Source organism: Lepisosteus platostomus, chromosome 14 (genome assembly GCF_059453375.1).
Source record: "Lepisosteus platostomus isolate fLepPlt1 chromosome 14, fLepPlt1.hap1, whole genome shotgun sequence".
Classification (NCBI taxonomy): domain Eukaryota; kingdom Metazoa; phylum Chordata; class Actinopteri; order Semionotiformes; family Lepisosteidae; genus Lepisosteus; species Lepisosteus platostomus.
Genome location: NC_142624.1, coordinates 1,138,805 through 1,155,968, shown reverse-complemented (window position 1 = coordinate 1,155,968; position 17,164 = coordinate 1,138,805). Strand labels below are relative to the sequence as shown.

Sequence of the window (17,164 nt, the reverse complement as noted above, 5' to 3'; positions counted from 1 at the left end):
TTTTCAGCTGTGGGTACGTTTTTTTTTGTTTTTCGGTCGGTAAAGATATCACGACGGCACTTTTAACAAATGTTATTTCTGTAAGGACAACTTTAGAATCATGTTTTTCGGACGGCGACGCTCCAGCGTTGCTAATTGGAAGCTGAGAGTACGAGTTTGTGTAGCGTTTGGGAGGTCGTGCTCCTACTTCATGTTAAAACCTTTTATTCCAAAGTGTGTGTACGTATACGTCTCCCTAATATTGACAGGTATACTGCAGCTGTGGCCTCCTTTTGGTTTTTAATGAAATGTGGTATAATATAACGTGGTAATTCTCGACACTTATTAATGATCTCTCAGTTGCGTGAGACCGTTGATTTGTGTGAAGAGATGTGCAGTATTCAGTGCAACGCATTGACTTCATAGTCATTATAATGAACTTCGTCCGTTATAATGGAGAGAAATGAGCAAACAAGATTGCATATCTCAATCGGCAATTTAGTTAAGGTGAATCGGCTACAATATCGTGTATTTCTGGTTTGATAGCCTGAGGTTCATTGCTTTGAATTGACAGTGTTAATAGTAGTAATAATAGTCTTTTGGAGGCGGGTTATCCAAATGTGTACTACAGTTCTTTTGTTAACTTTCCGAATAGAGAAGCACCGCGCTGCTATGATACGCTAAATGGTTTTGTGAGGTGTGTTTATATTAAGAGACTCTATCCCCCCAGGTGCGAGACCGAGACGAGGCTGGAGGTCATGTCAGTCGCTGTGAATGGAGATCGGTGTATACTGTGAGTCACGGCCACTACTGCTCCACACTGCCTCTAACACTCCTCAAACACCCCAAAACTCCACCCAGCTGGTGTGTCAGACACTGCAGTGTGATTCAAGTACAGTAGGTACTGTAGCTGTGTCAGCATGCGTAGGGTGAAGAAACGTTTCTTTTCTTCTCTTCTCTGCATGGAAAAAGCCGTTACCTGTTCCTTCACGGCAATGTGATGTCATCTACATGTAGAGTACACATTGGAGCTGTCAATCAGATATTCATTGTCAGGTGAAATGGTCAGAGAGTTCCAAGTTATTCTAAATTGTCAGCTTTTATGTGACCCAGAAGGGCCCCGCCAGTGCTGATGAAACTGTGTGTCTTGTACAGTAGGTACAGTATCTGCCTGCGTGTCTGGGTGTGTCTGTCCTCACTCCGTCCTCCTGACGTGAGCTTGCTGTGTCTGTCTCCTGTGTCCCTGCAGTATGTGAGAGTGGCAGCAGGCGGCCAGTGTCCACAGAGGAGGCTGCTGCCCCCCCTGAGCTGCGCCTGGTGCTGCTGGGCCGGACGGGCTCTGGGAAGAGCGCCTCGGGGAACACCCTGCTGGGCCGCAGGCACTTCGAGACGCGGCTGGGCGCCCGCGCCGTGACGCGGGCCTGCGAGAGGGCCGAGGCGGAGCTGGGGGGCCGGAGACTGGTCGTGATCGACACCCCCGACCTGCTGGACACCCGGCTGTGCCCCCCGGACGCTGCGGCCCAGCAGGCCCTGCGCTGCGTCCAGCTGTCGGCCCCGGGGCCACACGCCTTCCTGCTCGTCCTGCCCGTCACGCCCTTCTCCGACCAGGACAGGGGGGCGCTGGACACCCTGCGGAGGCTGTTCGGGGAGGCAGCGGTCCGGCACACCCTGGTGCTGTTCACCCGCGGAGAGGACCTGGAGGGGCAGGGTGTGGAGTCCTTCCTGCACAGTGCCGACCCCGAGCTGCGCCAGCTGGTGAGGGAGTGTGGAGACCGGCACCACCTCTTCAGCAACAGGGACACCCCAGGAGACCGCTCCCAGGTCACAGAGCTGCTGCAGAAGGTGGACTCCATGGTTGCTGAGCTCGGGGGGGGCTGCTGTGTGTGCGCTGTGCTGCAGGAGGCGCTGCAGGAGCTCAAGCAGAAGGAGCAGACGCTGCAGAGGGAGTTCGCTGAGTTCTGGAGGCGGAAGACCGAGGAGCTGCAGTCACAGCTGGAGGAGTGTCATCAGCTGGGGGGAGCCAGCTTCAAGAGTGAGAAAGATAGCTGGCACTCATCTCCATCTGTGTGTGACTTGTCCAGCGGAGCACAGTTCTCCCTGCTGTGCAGACAGGAAAGGATCATCTAAGTTCAACAGGTGTTCAAACATGGCACCTGCCAGTCTGGGATTAACCCAAAGTCTGGAATTCTGGATCCAGTTTGCAAAATTCCTCAGTCCAGATCGTTCTAACTGGTTTCCATTTGGTGTACATGATGGTGTATGAAATTTGACTTAAGGACTAAATCTATGTAAAATAGACTAAAAACCTTGATTTTGGCTTTAATACAACAGGAGTGCTTGACTAGTAAATTACAGTAATAAGCATTTCAGTACAAGCAAGCTGATTCAGGTGTACAGTATGTGCCGTCATTGCTGTGTTGCATCTTGATTCAGGTGTATCGAACCCGTTTTCCACTGTTTTTCAGAGGCTCCCAGGTCTTGTCTGAGGATCGTGCTCCTGGGGAAGACGGGATCAGGGAAGAGCTCCGCAGGGAACATCATTCTGGGCAGAGTGGAGTTCAGAGCTGCACGGGGTCATTCCTCCCGGACTGCTCAGTGCCAGAGAGCGGAGAGACAGGTGTGTGGCAGGGCGGTCACTGTGGTGGACACGCCGGGCCTGTTCCACACGGGACTGTCCCAGGAGGAGGTGCTGAGGGAGACTGGGAATAGTGTCTCACTCTGCGCCCCGGGACCCCACGTCTTCCTCCTGGTGCTGCCCCTGGGCAGGTTCACCAATGAAGAGAAGGCAATTCCTGAGCTGTTCCAGGAGCTTCTGGGAAAGAGCTCGGTGAGACACACCATGATTCTGTTCACTCGAGGAGACGAACTGGGCAGCCAGACAGTGGCAGAGCTGATTCAGGACTCTCAAGAGCTGCTTAAACTCACGGACAAGTATGGGAGCAGGCATCATGTTTTCAATAACAGAAATCCGAGTGATCGCACCCAGGTGAGGGAGCTGCTGGAGAAGATCGACAGCCTGGTGAGAGAGAACGGAGGAGGATTCTACACCAGCCAGATGTTCCAGGAGGCAGAAGCTGCCATCAGACAAGAGCAGGAGAGGATCCTGAGGGAGAGAGAGGAGGAGATTCAGAGACAGGTGGAGGAGATGAGGAACAGGTTCATGAAGGAAGCAGAAGAGATGAAGAGGAGGATGGAAAAGCAAATTAGAGAACGAGAGGAGCAGAATAAAAAGCAGGAAATGAAGTTCAGAGAGCTGGAGGAAGAGAGGAGGATAGGTAAGTGTTGAAATACCTTTACCAGCTCTCCCGAGGGTATACTACAGATCTTTCCCTGGTGCAGGTTTATAGCTTTGTGCACTGTGATGTGCTCTGAGCTGCTGAGTTAAACATTTGTATTTGACAAAAATAATGACTGCTTCCTTATACCGAATAGTTTGTTATAGTGCCTACTAGAGGGATACCTGTACTGATCTTATCTTTCCGAAGAAAGTAGAGTGAGGAAAAAGTAAAGGTCAGGAAAACAGCCCGAATTGTTTAATAATTTAGTCACATATACAGAAAAAAGCACTTGATGAAATGATCCAAGTAAAGTAAAGCAGTTTAATAAATTCTAAGCAGCAGTAGAAAATATTAGAAAGGGTGAGAGAGAGACAGATACGTTGCTATTGGGGGTAAAATGAAAAGTTTATTAAAACAACAAGTGAACTGTAAAGAGTGAAATAACATGTCTCAAAGATGGGAAAAGTTTAGGTGATTAATGTGGCTTATATTAAAATAATATATCATTTAATGTATTATATATGAATTTAATATGATGACATTAACTTCTTCCTCAGTGAACACCTGAGTGAAATACAGAACCTATTTAGCATATCAGTCATTTCTCTTGCATTGTCTACAAGTCTTGCATTATTGTCCCAGATACGTTTTGCTTCACTTTGCTTCATCCATTACTGTTCTTGTGCTTTTGCAGTGTTACCGTTTTTATTTTTGTTTCCATTGCAATATTTCTTCCCAGTCTCTTCTTGGCCTAAGTCTGCCTATCAAAAGAAAACCCATATTAAAAGCTTCTTAAGTCCTTTTTATCTCGTCCAGTTGTATTTTTCACTGCTGTCTGAATTTCCTGTGCAAACGAAGCCATTCCCAGTCAGGAGTGCACCTGCTCCTCAAGCCCACTGCAGATCTGGCTCATACTGACCCCTAGTGGCCCATCAGGGCATCTTCACTCCCAGTGTGCAGCCTGGTTTCCACACTGTGCTGTAACCTGAGGGCAGAGCTGCAGAGCTCCTCCCAGACCCCCAGCAGTGTCTGTAGAACCACATCGCCCCCCTCTGGGTCACCCTGGAGCTGCACTAGAGTCCTCCTGCTCCAGTGGTTCCAGAGTCACACCGAGTCCAGCTCCTGATTCTCCTGTCAGTCTCTCTGGACACGTCCCCTCCTGCCAGCTGGCCCAGTTACTGATCAGCAGCACGGAGAAGCTCAGGGCCTCAGACATGCTGCTCCAGACCAGGGAAGAGTCCCCTTACTGTTTACTCAATACAAAACAAAAATTCTGTTTCTGAACAAGCGACAGTGAAATGTGTATATTGTCACTGTTGTAACATGTCTGAACTAAGCAATAAACAACATTGCTTCATTCAGTATTTTTTAAAGATACACCGAATTGTGGATCCTTTCTCACAGCAAAGGGTATCTGTATTTGTTTTTCTCATTTTTCCAAATATAAATAAGATTTCATGTCCCCAGTGGTCAGCGTTGCTGCCTCGCAGCGCTGGGCCCTGGGTGCTGTCTGTGTGGAGTTTGCATGTTTTCCTCCCACAGTCCAAAGACATGCTGGTAGGCTAATTGTCTTCTAGGAAAACCAGCCCCAGTGTGCGTGCATCTGTCTTGACTCTGAGCTTTCAGTCAGTTTTCCTCTGTCTCTTCTGCCACTACCGGAGGAAAAAAAGTTTAAACAGTGTTCACCCTGAACACATATTGTACAATGATGTATTTTCCACATATTTTTTTTTTAGTCCTTAGAAAACTATATTTAATTTGACTGAATGTATATATATAGGTTTTCCATCTGTATGTTTTCTTGGTAAAACAGTTTGACAATAATACTCACACTCTTTCCTGAACAGCTGTAACTGTTCTATTTCAATTTATCAGCCAACATCTGACTGGCATGAGGACACCAGCAAACATGAGTCACAATCATTCATGTTTTCTCATCAGGACAAAACTCTGAGCTGAGGATCCTGCTGGTGGGGAAGACTGGAGTGGGGAAGAGTGCAGCAGGAAACACCATCCTGGGCAGAGAGGCGTTCAGATCAGAGTGCTCTCCCTCCACAGTAACACAGCAGTGTGAGAAGGGGACAGGAGAGGTGTCAGGGAGGAGTGTTGCTGTGATCGACACTCCAGGCCTGTTTGACACAAAGCTGTCCAATGATGAAGTCATACGTGAGATCCTGACCTGTGTCTCTCTGACCTCCCCGGGACCCCATGTGTTCCTGGTGGTCCTCCAGCTGGGCACAAGGTTTACACAGGAGGAGAAGGAGACAGTGAAGCTGATCCAGAAGACCTTTGGAGAGAGAGCAGCAGATTACACCATGGTGCTCTTCACACATGGAGACACACTGAGTGGAAAAACTATTGAGCGTTATATTGAGGAAAACAAAAACCTCAATGACTTTGTCAAACAATGTAACAATAGACACCATGTCTTTAACAATAAGAATAAGGAAGACCGCTCCCAGGTCACAGCTCTGATCACCAAGATAGAGCAGATGGTGAGAGAGAACGAAGGAAGCTACTTCACCAATGACAAGTACCAGGAAGCAGAGAGGGCCATCAGTGAAGAGCAGGAGAGAATCCTGAGGGAGGAGAATTGGGATTGGCATTCAGATGAGGAAAGGCTTCTCTTTGAGGAGAACGCCAGAGATCGAGCAGAGAGAAACAACTCATTTCTGCGGAGACTGGGTATTGTGGCTGGTGCAGGAGTGGGAGCAGCAGGGATAGGAGCAGCAGTAGCAGCAGGAGTAGAAATAGGAGCAGCAGTGGGAATACTGGGGGGGCCAATAGGAGTAGCAGTAGGAGCAGCAGCAGGACTGGCTGCAGGGGCAGCAGCAGGAGCTGTGGTAGCCAACAGAGAGAAACTGAAAAAAGTAGCAGAGAAGTGCAGAGTGCAGTGAGAGGAGACAGAGACACAGAGCCACACTCTCACAGAGTTACTATTATTATTTATTAAAGGGGAACTGCAGTACTCATTTCTCAGAAGGAGTATTAATTCTCGACCACAAAGGTTACAAAATTCAAACTGAGTGTAAAATCCTGAGCTCTGTGCAAGAACTGTATAGTTGCCAAGTTGTTGCAGAGAGACGAGAAACTGCTGGTCAGACCACAGGCGAGAGCTTGCGTGAATTGTGATCATTATCATGTGTTTAACAATGTGAATCCAGAGGACTGCAGTCAGGTGGCAGAGCTGCTGGAGAAGATCGACAGGTTGGTGGAGAGGAATGGAGGAGGTCAATATACTAATAAAATGTACCAAGAATCTCAATTTGAAAGCAGAGTCCAGTGGAGGAGGGTAATTCTGCTGAGAAAGTCTTCATGTTTCCCCCATACCGTTACCTCCTGTGGACGCCCTGTGCCCCCTGTGGACTAGCTGTGGACGCTCTGTGCCCACTCCACTGCCTGTGTACACACTCACATGCGTCTGTGACAGTCTGGAGTTCCATCTAGGGTGCAGTCTCACTTGATCCTCTCAATGTCTGGGATAGTCCCCATGTTGCCATGATCCTTACCAGGAGAAGCAGGCTTCTGATGAGAGATGGGTGATTATGATGAAAATTGCTCTGCTCCTTTATTACAGACTGAGAGGAGGATCAGGACAGCAGCCCAGAGGTCCAGCTCTAAACTGACTGTTCCTCTGCTCACAGCGTCTCCTTCTCTGTCTCTGGGAACACTGTCTGTCACCTGGTCAGCTGTCTCTGTCTCCCCCTGGTGTTCAGGCAGGGAAAGGGCTGCTCATGCAGCAGAGCACTCTTGGGGTCTCTGCTCCAGCAGGTGGGGTGATGAGCTGGGAGGATGATAGGACAGTGATCACAGTCAGGGGCTGGTGCTTCCGCTAACGAGGACTAATTCAGACAGGTAGACAAGCCTTGTCTGCAGTACAGCTCACTGACAGAACCATCGTTTCGTAAATTTGACATGCAGTGAACTTCAGCACAGGGAAAACTGAGTAAATTAAACTGGGTACATTTGGAGATGTAAAATGTTTTATGGAAAACATTAAAGGTCAGGAACAAAAGTCAGACATTGCTAAATGAAAAATCTCAGTGTAAGTGAATCAGAAACTGTACCTTTACTGAAGGTACACTGATGAAAATATTTCAAATAAGCACATGATGAACAGAAGGAATTATCATCAAGGGTTTCATCAATACACACAGACATACATCCCTATTATAAAACTCACACGATGTGTATGTTAATTTAATAACACAACTGTATAATACTGTAAATGTAAAGGTTGTTCAAGTGAAATAAAAGCACAGAGGAAAATACACTTCACTGTATGAGTTGGGTTGTGTTCAAGCTCTCCACCTGTGCTTCTGACTGTGAGAATGGGTATGCTCCCAGACAGCTCTGTGTCTGCTCGTAAAACACAGCAGCCCTACAGGAGGTCAGGTGTCTTGTGGAGCCAGCAGCTTGATTCCCGACAGCATCTGCTGTTTCCACTGCAGCATCCCTTGGCCTCTTAGTGAATGTGGTAAGTACCCCTCTCCCAGCCCCTCTTGAGACTCTGCCTTAACCTGCACTGAGCTCATCTACTGAACTCCTGAGCCTTAGCCTTAACCTGCACTGAGCTCACCTGCTCTCCTCCCGAGACTCAGCCTTAACCTGCACTGAGCTCACCTGCTCTCCTCCCGCGACTCAGCCTTAACCTGCACTGAGCTCACCTGCTCTCCTCCCGAGACTCAGCCTTAACCTGCACTGAGCTCACCTGCTCTCCTCCCGAGACTCAGCCTTAACCTGCACTGAGCTCACCTGCTCTCCTCTGAAGACTCTGCCTTAACCTGCACTGAGCTCACCTGCTGAGCATTGTACCTGTTAAAAGAGGAACATTTTATGAATACACCATAAGTATAAGAAGCATAAGAGCACAGTGCTTTTCAGTTTAAATGTTATTTAATAAGTATGTGTTTTTCTTCCTCCTCTTTGAATTCAAGTAAACAGTAAGGTCCCACAATACACATCATGGTATACAATAACAGTCAAGGTTAGAAGACAATCCATATTTTACCTTTAAAATATACAAGAATGAACCAAACAACAAGTACCTGTGCTGAACTCCCATGAAAAGAGTACAGTACTGTGACCCCTAAATAAACCATTTCTGCCCAAGAGTCTCAGCAGTGTCACCTGGTGGACAGGTAAGGTAAAAACAGGCACTGCAGTAGGATACAGTGCAGGGACTTGATCACATTCTTATGATAATGTCACACTGCTGCTATTTTCCTCAAAGTGCCTGCAATGGACACTGCACTTCTGCCAGCAATACACTGCCGAGAGCCACTCAGGATTACTGCTGGGGTTTACAGAGCCGGACACTGCTGTCCGTCCACCTCTGGCCAAAGATGCCACAGGCTCATCGTTAATCACAGTTAAGAATCAAAGGTATGACAAAGTAAAAAAATAAAAAAAGCAAAATCAAAAAAGCAGATTCTAGAGCATGGGGACTGGTTTGTCGGTGTTAATTTACAATTAAGAGAAAAAACACAACATTTTGAATCCTCAGGAAGTGCCGCACCTTGAAGTCCAGGTCAGTAAAGCAGGTTTGTTGATTCTGTCTGTTGAACAGCCAGTAACGGGCCAATCTTCCACACGACAGCCTTGTCGCCCTGCGTCGGCCCGTCTGTACGGGTCTTCAGCAGCCCTACAGACCCGGCCTGTCTGCTGGGTCGAGACAGCAGGCCTGGTGTGGGGGCCGCAACTGGATCAGAACCACACAGATCGAGTCCAGCTCCGCTCTCTGGGCAAGCGCTGGGGCTCGTGAAGGCCTCCCCTGGGCCTGCGACATGCTCACCTTTCCGACAGCCTCGTCTTCGCGGTCTCGGTGAATCGATTTCTCCGAGACTCAGCGGCGTGGCGGCAGTCTGTCAGCCCTGTCACGGGTGACGAGTATAATCGCTTGTGAGAAGGATGACGGGGCGTGTTGTTCTGCAAGGTGCTCTTGTGTTTCCGGTCGTCGGTGGTCAGGGGTTTCAGTGTCCGTCCAGGAGCAGCTTCAGTCACCACCTCTGCGTCCGGCTGGAGCAGAATCGGGACTGCCGCCACTGAGAACTGGATCAGTTCTGCTCAGCCCTACACACTGCCCTGCCCATCTGTCCCCTCCCCCTGTCTCTGCCCACAGCCCCCTCCCTCTGTCCTCCCCCCCCCACTCTCTGTCCCCGCCCACAGTCCCCACCCACAACCCCCCCAACGCTCTGTCCCCACCCACTCTCTGTCCCTGTCCACAGTCCCCGCCCACAGCCCCCCGCTCTCTGTCTCTACCCACAGCCTTCCCCAACACTCTGTGGTATCTCCCCTCCCTCCATCTCCACAGAGGGTGCTGTCTCCCCTCCTCCATCTCCACACAGCGTGCTGTCTCCCTCCCTCCATCTCCACACAGCGTGCTGTCTCTCCCCTCCTCCATCTCCACACAGCGTGCTGTCTCCCTCCCTCCATCTCCACACAGTGTGCTGTCTCTCCCCTCCCTCCCTCCATCTCCACACAGTGTGCTGTCTCTCCCCTCCCTCCCTCCATCTCCACACAGCGTGCTGTCTCTCCCCTCCTCCATCTCCACACAGCGTGCTGTCTCCCTCCCTCCATCTCCACACAGTGTGCTGTCTCTCCCCTCCCTCCCTCCATCTCCACACAGTGTGCTGTCTCTCCCCTCCCTCCCTCCATCTCCACACAGTGTGCTGTCTCTCCCCTCCCTCCCTCCATCTCCACACAGCGTGCTGTCTCCCCCTCCCTCCCGGTGCCCCAGTGCCAGTCTGTGCGCTATAGCTCCGAGCGGGAGCGAGAGATGCGCGGCCCCTTCCTGATCTCTTTCCTCTTCTCCTCTTTCCTCCGGCGCTTCTCCTCCTCCCTCAGCACCCTCTGGAAGGCCTCGGCCGTGTGCAGGACCTGCAAGAGGGAGGGAGTGTCACACCGTCACAGATCCCCGCCCCCGAGCGTCACACCGTCACAGATCCCCGCCCCCGAGCGTCACACCGTCACAGATCCCCGCCCCCGAGCGTCACACCGTCATAGATCCCCGCCCCCGAGCGTCACACCGACACAGATCCCCCCCCCCCCCGAGCGTCACACACAGGGCAGAACTCAGGACAAGGTCTCTCTCAGTGTGTGGTGCAGTGTGCACACGTGTCTGTACTGTTCACGCGGTCTCTCAGTGTGTGGTGCAGTGTACACACGCGTCTGTACTGTTCACGCGGTCTCTCTCAGTGTGCACACGTGTGTGTAGTGTTCAAGCGGTCTCTCTCAGTGTGCAGGGCAGTGTGCACGAATGTCTGTGGTCGGTCCTGTGCACGTGGTCTCTCCAGTATATCCAGTATTCTGCTGCCTCTCTCAATACTGACCAGTGCAATGTGGACAATATCCAAATATGTAAGCAGTTTCTGGTGTGTACAGCGTGTATGGTGTGTACACAGTGTGTGCAAGGTGTGCAGTTTGTGTGTAGTGTTCTTGTCGTCTCTCTCAGTCTAGTAGGGACCAGGGCTCTCCACAGCCTGCACAATGTGTGTCCTGTACTCACATCGTCTCTCTCGGTGCGGTAGGGGTTGGTAAAGTCAGGAGACTTCTCGATGATGCCCAGCTCCTGAGCCATCTGAAACACACAAGACAATATTGTTACTCAGAAGATCACAGCAGAGTCACACTGACTGGAGGAGCGACCCAGCTCTCTCTGAGAGCTCACAGCAGAGTCCCACTGACTGGAGGAGAGACACTCTCACTGAGAGCTCACAGCAGAGTCCCACTGACTGGAGGAGAGACACTCTCACTGAGAGCTCACAGCAGAGTCCCACTGACTGGAGGAGAGACACTCTCACTGAGAGCTCACAGCAGAGTCCCACTGACTGGAGGAGAGACACTCTCACTGAGAGCTCACAGCAGAGTCCCACTGACTGGAGGAGAGACACTCTCACTGAGAGCTCACAGCAGAGTCCCACTGACTGGAGGAGAGACACTCTCACTGAGAGCTCACAGCAGAGTCCCACTGACTGGAGGAGAGACACTCTCACTGAGAGCTCACAGCAGAGTCCCACTGACTGGAGGAGAGACACTCTCACTGAGAGCTCACAGCAGAGTCCCACTGACTGGAGGAGAGACACTCTCACTGAGAGCTCACAGCAGAGTCCCACTGACTGGAGGAGAGACACTCTCACTGAGAGCTCACAGCAGAGTCCCACTGACTGGAGGAGAGACACTCTCACTGAGAGCTCACAGCAGAGTCCCACTGACTGGAGGAGAGACACTCTCACTGAGAGCTCACAGCAGAGTCCCACTGACTGGAGGAGAGACACTCTCACTGAGAGCTCACAGCAGAGTCCCACTGACTGGAGGAGAGACACTCTCACTGAGAGCTCACAGCAGAGTCCCACTGACTGGAGGAGAGACACTCTCACTGAGAGCTCACAGCAGAGTCCCACTGACTGGAGGAGAGACACTCTCACTGAGAGCTCACAGCAGAGTCCCACTGACTGGAGGAGAGACACTCTCACTGAGAGCTCACAGCAGAGTCCCACTGACTGGAGGAGAGACACTCTCACTGAGAGATCACAGCAGAGTCCCACCGACTGGAGGAGAGACACTCTCACTGAGAGCTCACAGCAGAGTCCCACTGACTGAAGGAGAGACCCAGATCTCACTGAGAGCTCACAGCAGAGTCCCACTGACTGGAGGAGAGACACTCTCACTGAGAGATCACAGCAGAGTCCCACTGACTGGAGGAGAGACACTCTCACTGAGAGCTCACAGCAGAGTCCCACTGACTGGAGGAGAGACCCAGCTCTCACAGAGTCCCACGCCTCAGTGTGGTTACGGAGGCTGTGTGTGCCCAGTCTCACCAGTGTCAGGACGTGCTGGTGGGCGCCCCCAGTGAAGACCCCGGTCTGGTTGCAGAAGCTGAGCCCCCAGCGCAGCAGCAGGTTCCAGTTGGCGTTGCGGTCGAAGTAGTGGTGCACGATCCGCGGGAAGCGCAGGGCCACGTCGCCGAAGAACGCCGTGTTCTCCACCACGTGGGAGTACGCTGTGGGCAGAGCCGCAGGGGGTTAGCGCCAGGCCGCGCGGCTCGGGGCGCACAGCGCTGGGAGCACCCCGCGATTTACTGCCAGCTGCTCGGACAGGACCCGGCACCGCCGGCCGGGCAACAGGGCAGCCCCCACCCCGAGACCCCCGACACTCCCGAGACCCTGATACCCAGAGACCCCTAATACCCTGAGACCCCTGCACCCCGAGACCTCTGACATCCAAAGACCCAACTCTGAGACCCTTGCACCACGAGACCTGATACCCCAAGACCCTAACACCCTGACACCCCAAGACCCAGAGACCTTGAGACCCGGTACATCTGACACCCAGAGGCCCCGAGACCCCAATACAATGACAACCTGTCACCCCGAGACGGCGCCCTGGGCAGGTGGCGTCTGACCTTCCTTGAGCTTGTCGTCCAGGGGGAAGGGGTCGTCAGGCTGCATGTTGGCGGCCATGAGGACAGCCCTGGAGTCCTCCAGCACCTGCAGGAACAGGGGACTCGTGTCCACATGCGCGTGTGGGTACAGCACCCCACCTCTCACGTCACGCATTTCGCCGACCTCACACATTTCACAAATTGAATAAAGACAGAGCTCTTTACTGACTGTCCCTACAGTCTCTTTCTCAGTGTCTCTACAGGCTGCGTGTCAGTGTGTCAGTGTCTCTACAGACTGCGTGTCAGTGTGTCAGTGCTTATACTGTCTATACAGGCTGTGTGTCAGTGCCTATACAGGCATTTTGTGTCAGTGTCTCAGTGTCTATACAGGCTGTGTGTTAGTGCCTATACTGTCTATACAGACTGTGTGTTAGTGCCTATACTGTCTATACAGGCTGTGTGTCAGTGCCTATACAGGCATTTTGTGTCAGTGTCTCAGTGTCTATACAGGCTGTGTGTCAGTGCCTATACAGGCATTGTGTGTCAGTGTCTCAGTGTCTATACAGGCTGTGTGTCAGTGCCTATACTGTCTATACAGGCTGTGTGTCAGTGCCTATACTGTCTATACAGGCTGTGTGTCAGTGCCTATACTGTCTATGCAGGCTGTGTGTCAGTGCCTATACTGTCTATACAGGCTGTGTGTCAGTGCCTATACTGTCTATACAGGCTGTGTGTCAGTGCCTATACTGTCTATGCAGGCTGTGTGTCAGTGCCTATACTGTCTATACAGGCTGTGTGTCAGTGCCTATACTGTCTATACAGGCTGTGTGTCAGTGCCTATACTGTCTATACAGGCTGTGTGTCAGTGCCTATACTGTCTATACAGGCTGTGTGTCAGTGCCTATACTGTCTATGCAGGCTGTGTCTTATACCTTGAACAGGCCTTTCAGCATGATGTCAATGATCTTGTACTGCTGGTTAATGTCATTGAGCTCCACCAGGTTCTTCAGGGCCGTCAGCTGATCCTTCCTCTTCGTCTCAAACAGACGCTTATCTGAGCAGGTGGGTCAGGAGCACCAATACCCTTATATATATATACACACAGACAAACACACTGGTGCACCAAGACTCATATACACACACAGACAAACACACTGGTGCACCAAGACTCATATACACACACAGACAAACACACTGGTGCACCAAGACTCATATACACACACAGACAAACACACTGGTGCACCAATACCCTTATATATATACACACACACAGACAAACACACTGGTGCACCAATACCCTTATATATATATACACACACAGACATACACACTGGTGCACCAGTACCCTTATACACACACAGACAAACACACTGGTGCACCAATACCCTTATACACACAGACAAACACACTGGTGCACCAATACCCTTATACACACAGACAAACACACTGGTGCACCAATACCCTTATATATATACACACACACACAGACAAACACACTGGTGCACCAGTACCCTTATACACACACAGACAAACACACTGGTGCACCAATACCCTTATACACACACAGACAAACACACTGGTGCACCAATACCCTTATACACACACAGACAAACACACTGGTGCACCAGTAGCCTTATACACACACAGACAAACACACTGGTGCACCAATACCCTTATACACACAGACAAACACACTGGTGCACCAATACCCTTATACACACACAGACAAACACACTGGTGCACCAATACCCTTATACACACAGACAAACACACTGGTGCACCAGTAGCCTTATACACACACAGACAAACACACTGGTGCACCAATACCCTTATACACACACAGACAAACACACTGGTGCACTGGTACCCTTATACACACACAGACAAACACACTGGTGCACTGGTACCCTTATACACACACAGACATACACACTGGTGCACCAAGACTCATATACACACACACTTGTCACTACGCAGAGACAGCTCTAGTTGTGCTGAGAGACACAGACCACTCGAGAGGATACAGATCTCCAGGTTGGAGTCATGCCTCTGCCTTTGTGACTCTGAGGAAGAGGAGGAGAGGGCAGTCCCCACCAGGCCCAGCAGCACAGCGCACAGGCACAGCACGTCCATCAGGGGGCGCTGATGAGCACACGGTCAGGGACACAGGCAGGAAGGACCGGTCCTGCAGTAACACAACAGAGCACAGAGGAGACAGACTTAACCGCCGACCTCACTGGTCCAGAACCTCCCAGCTTCTCTTCCAGTCGTCAGCACACTGGTACAGGTGTGGGACTCAGGCTCCTGCAGCAACGCGGCTTCCAGCATTCCAGCTCTGAGAGCACCTAGACAGGTCGCTTCCTCCTTTTAATTACACTGAGTCTCACAGTAGGTGGAAACAAAGCACACACCCTGTTTCTGCTTCACGAACCCCAAAGCGGGCTGAACGTGTTCATCAGAAGGAGCCCTGCATCCATTGTCCTCAGTCCAAAAGAGAGCCCGTCTTGTCCCATCTAGACAAAAAGAACATCTGTCCCCACCCCTTCCCATCCTCCTCTTCACTGAAGAGACGTTCCGGGAGCTCCGGGTTCAGAGGACTCGAAGAGGGAGCAGCAGAGCTCTGACACCGAGCCCAGCCAGCCCTGCCGGGGCCCGACAGCCACGCGCCCGCCCAGAATCTCCGAGATCCTGGCTCATTCTGCACGGGCTGGAAGTCCGAAAGCAGCCCTCTCCTCAGCTGACTCTCCAGCTCTCGAACACGTTGCGATGTCAAAGCAGCCGAGAGACAGCAATGAGGCTCCCGGTGCACAGCAGTCTGATCCGCTCCAGGATTTACTACCAGCTGGAGGATCACTATATATATATATGGTATATACAGGGCAACACCAGGGCCTGCAGATTTCACTCTTTATACCTGCTTTTGCTTGTAGGCAGACGTATAGCTAGAACAATACTAAGTGCACTTGCTCGGATTCTGAACTGGCGAACCACGCAAAGGAGTTCTAGCCAGGAAAACACGAAACAGATCAGACTGCAGATTACGATAGAGAGAGAGAATTATCCTCGATAAACAGAATGACTTGAGTTCAAGTCTGTACTGACTGCACCCTTGCCAAGAGAAAACACAATATCTTGCGTTCGGCCTGCAGAATCAACACCAGAGCAGGAGAGAGGCGGAAACAGACGCTGCACAGACAAAGAGGCCCGACCAGCGAGAGCGGCTCTGGGGCTCGGTGAGTTTTTTAATCTTCCACCAGGTGACAACAGGTGCCCGCGGTCTCCTGCACACACACACACACGCTGCTCGCTCTCCCTGGCGGAGACGAGTGGTACTGGGTTTCCGGCGGCTGCTCAGCCGACACGGTGAGAGAATTTCAAAGAGATTCATTCTGATGTTTCAACTGCTGTCGCGCAGCCAGCGAAAATATGAGGGGCTCATTCAATATCTCATCACGGTGTCCCCCGAGACACCACAGCTCATGCACAGACACACATCCTAAATATGTTCAGCAACAACTCACTCAGTCCTGTCTGCCCCTGTGCTGAGCGCTTTCTGCATTTTCCCCCTCAAAGTCGGAAGACTCGGTCTGAGACATTCAAGCCCGCAAACCCCACTACAGCTCAAATGATGTGCTTTTATTGTACCCACCTACCGCTTTCAAATCAATGAGACGTCAACGAGAAACGAATGCATTTCGATACCCATAATCTCCCCCTGCCCACAAGCTCTGCCTGAGCATATCTGAACCCAAAACAGTACAGCAGCCAACGTCCCTGAACACCATCAGCCTACACGACCTGCAGTAAATATCCGAACACAAACACGCATTCATACACGAATACTCACGGGGGGGGAGATCATCTCATCTACACTTCTTCACACGAAGTCGGTCTCATTCATTGGCCGCAGGCGTGGGACTCGCTTTGAACTCGACGACGGGTTTCTGCTCGTCCGTGATGATCGATTCCCGCAGGACACCGCATCGCGCTCCGCAGAAGTTTGAGGACGTCGTGCAAATTTCTGACACGCGTGATCGCGGGTTTTGTAATGCAAGAAGCCACTTCACAGAGGAAAAGGACGACCGGAGCCGAAACCGTGCGGCGGTCAGGTCAATGCGAGCCGAGACAGTTTCGGCTCTCATCGGGTCAGGAATTAAAGCAGCGAGAAGGCTTCTCCTGCGGGACTAATCTCGCACCTTTACACTTCAACCAGCCGGCTTCCCGACCGAGCAAGATGCATGAGAAGGCATTGTAACTGCATTACAGGAACCAGGCACACACTCACCTTCTCCGAGCCGGGGGGGACGCAGGGCGAACAAAACTGAAGAGCCGATATTCAGATTCGCAGATGCAGTATCGCCGTCTCTGCATCCAACCTCGTGTTAGAGTATCATGTATAATTGATACTTAGGAATCTTCGCCCCAGGCGCTACTGTACTGCCGAGACTAGAAAATGACAGCTCAGAGGTAAATGATGACGCGGTTTCCACACGGAACGTTAATAGTGGTACGCAGCTCTTAGGGA

General features: G+C 51.3%; 2 protein-coding genes across 7 annotated transcripts in view; one reads left to right on the top strand and one right to left on the bottom strand.

Moving 5' to 3' along the window:
- LOC148648579 (GTPase IMAP family member 8-like) overlaps positions 1 to 17,164 on the top strand; it is a 72,819-nt gene that overhangs the window by 239 nt on the left and 55,416 nt on the right. Inside the window, exons 2-6 of one of the 3 annotated variants that reach the window (XM_088606958.1) lie at positions 710 to 772; positions 1,229 to 2,011; positions 2,445 to 3,254; positions 5,199 to 5,954; positions 5,985 to 6,190. In XM_088606958.1, coding sequence (XP_088463084.1) covers positions 754 to 772; positions 1,229 to 2,011; positions 2,445 to 3,254; positions 5,199 to 5,954; positions 5,985 to 6,154 — 2,538 coding nt within the window. In that variant the 5' untranslated portion in view covers positions 710 to 753 and the 3' untranslated portion in view covers positions 6,155 to 6,190. Of the gene's footprint in view, positions 1 to 709; positions 773 to 1,228; positions 2,012 to 2,444; positions 3,255 to 5,198; positions 6,191 to 17,164 lie in introns of those variants that run through there. The other 2 variants (XM_088606959.1, XM_088606957.1) reach the window with 2 other exon arrangements.
- Positions 6,186 to 17,132, bottom strand: ccdc134 (coiled-coil domain containing 134). Of its 4 annotated transcripts, XR_015926519.1 has the most exons (11): positions 16,925 to 17,132; positions 14,664 to 14,824; positions 13,572 to 13,693; positions 12,661 to 12,745; positions 12,077 to 12,258; positions 10,765 to 10,836; positions 8,776 to 10,136; positions 7,837 to 8,072; positions 6,939 to 7,041; positions 6,625 to 6,782; positions 6,186 to 6,593 (listed from the first exon to the last, which is right to left on the bottom strand). XR_015926519.1 is itself a non-coding variant. In XM_088607143.1 (7 exons), exons 2-7 carry the CDS (start codon positions 14,770 to 14,772, stop codon positions 10,011 to 10,013), a joined length of 696 nt encoding a protein of 231 aa, XP_088463269.1. In that variant the 5' UTR covers positions 14,773 to 14,824; positions 16,925 to 17,132; the 3' UTR covers positions 8,135 to 10,010. The 4 variants fall into 4 exon arrangements, 1 of the variants encoding a protein (XP_088463269.1); XR_015926518.1 differs by having other exon boundaries at positions 6,625 to 7,041; XR_015926517.1 differs by lacking the exons at positions 6,186 to 6,593; positions 6,625 to 6,782; positions 6,939 to 7,041 and adding an exon at positions 7,308 to 7,777 and having other exon boundaries at positions 7,822 to 8,072.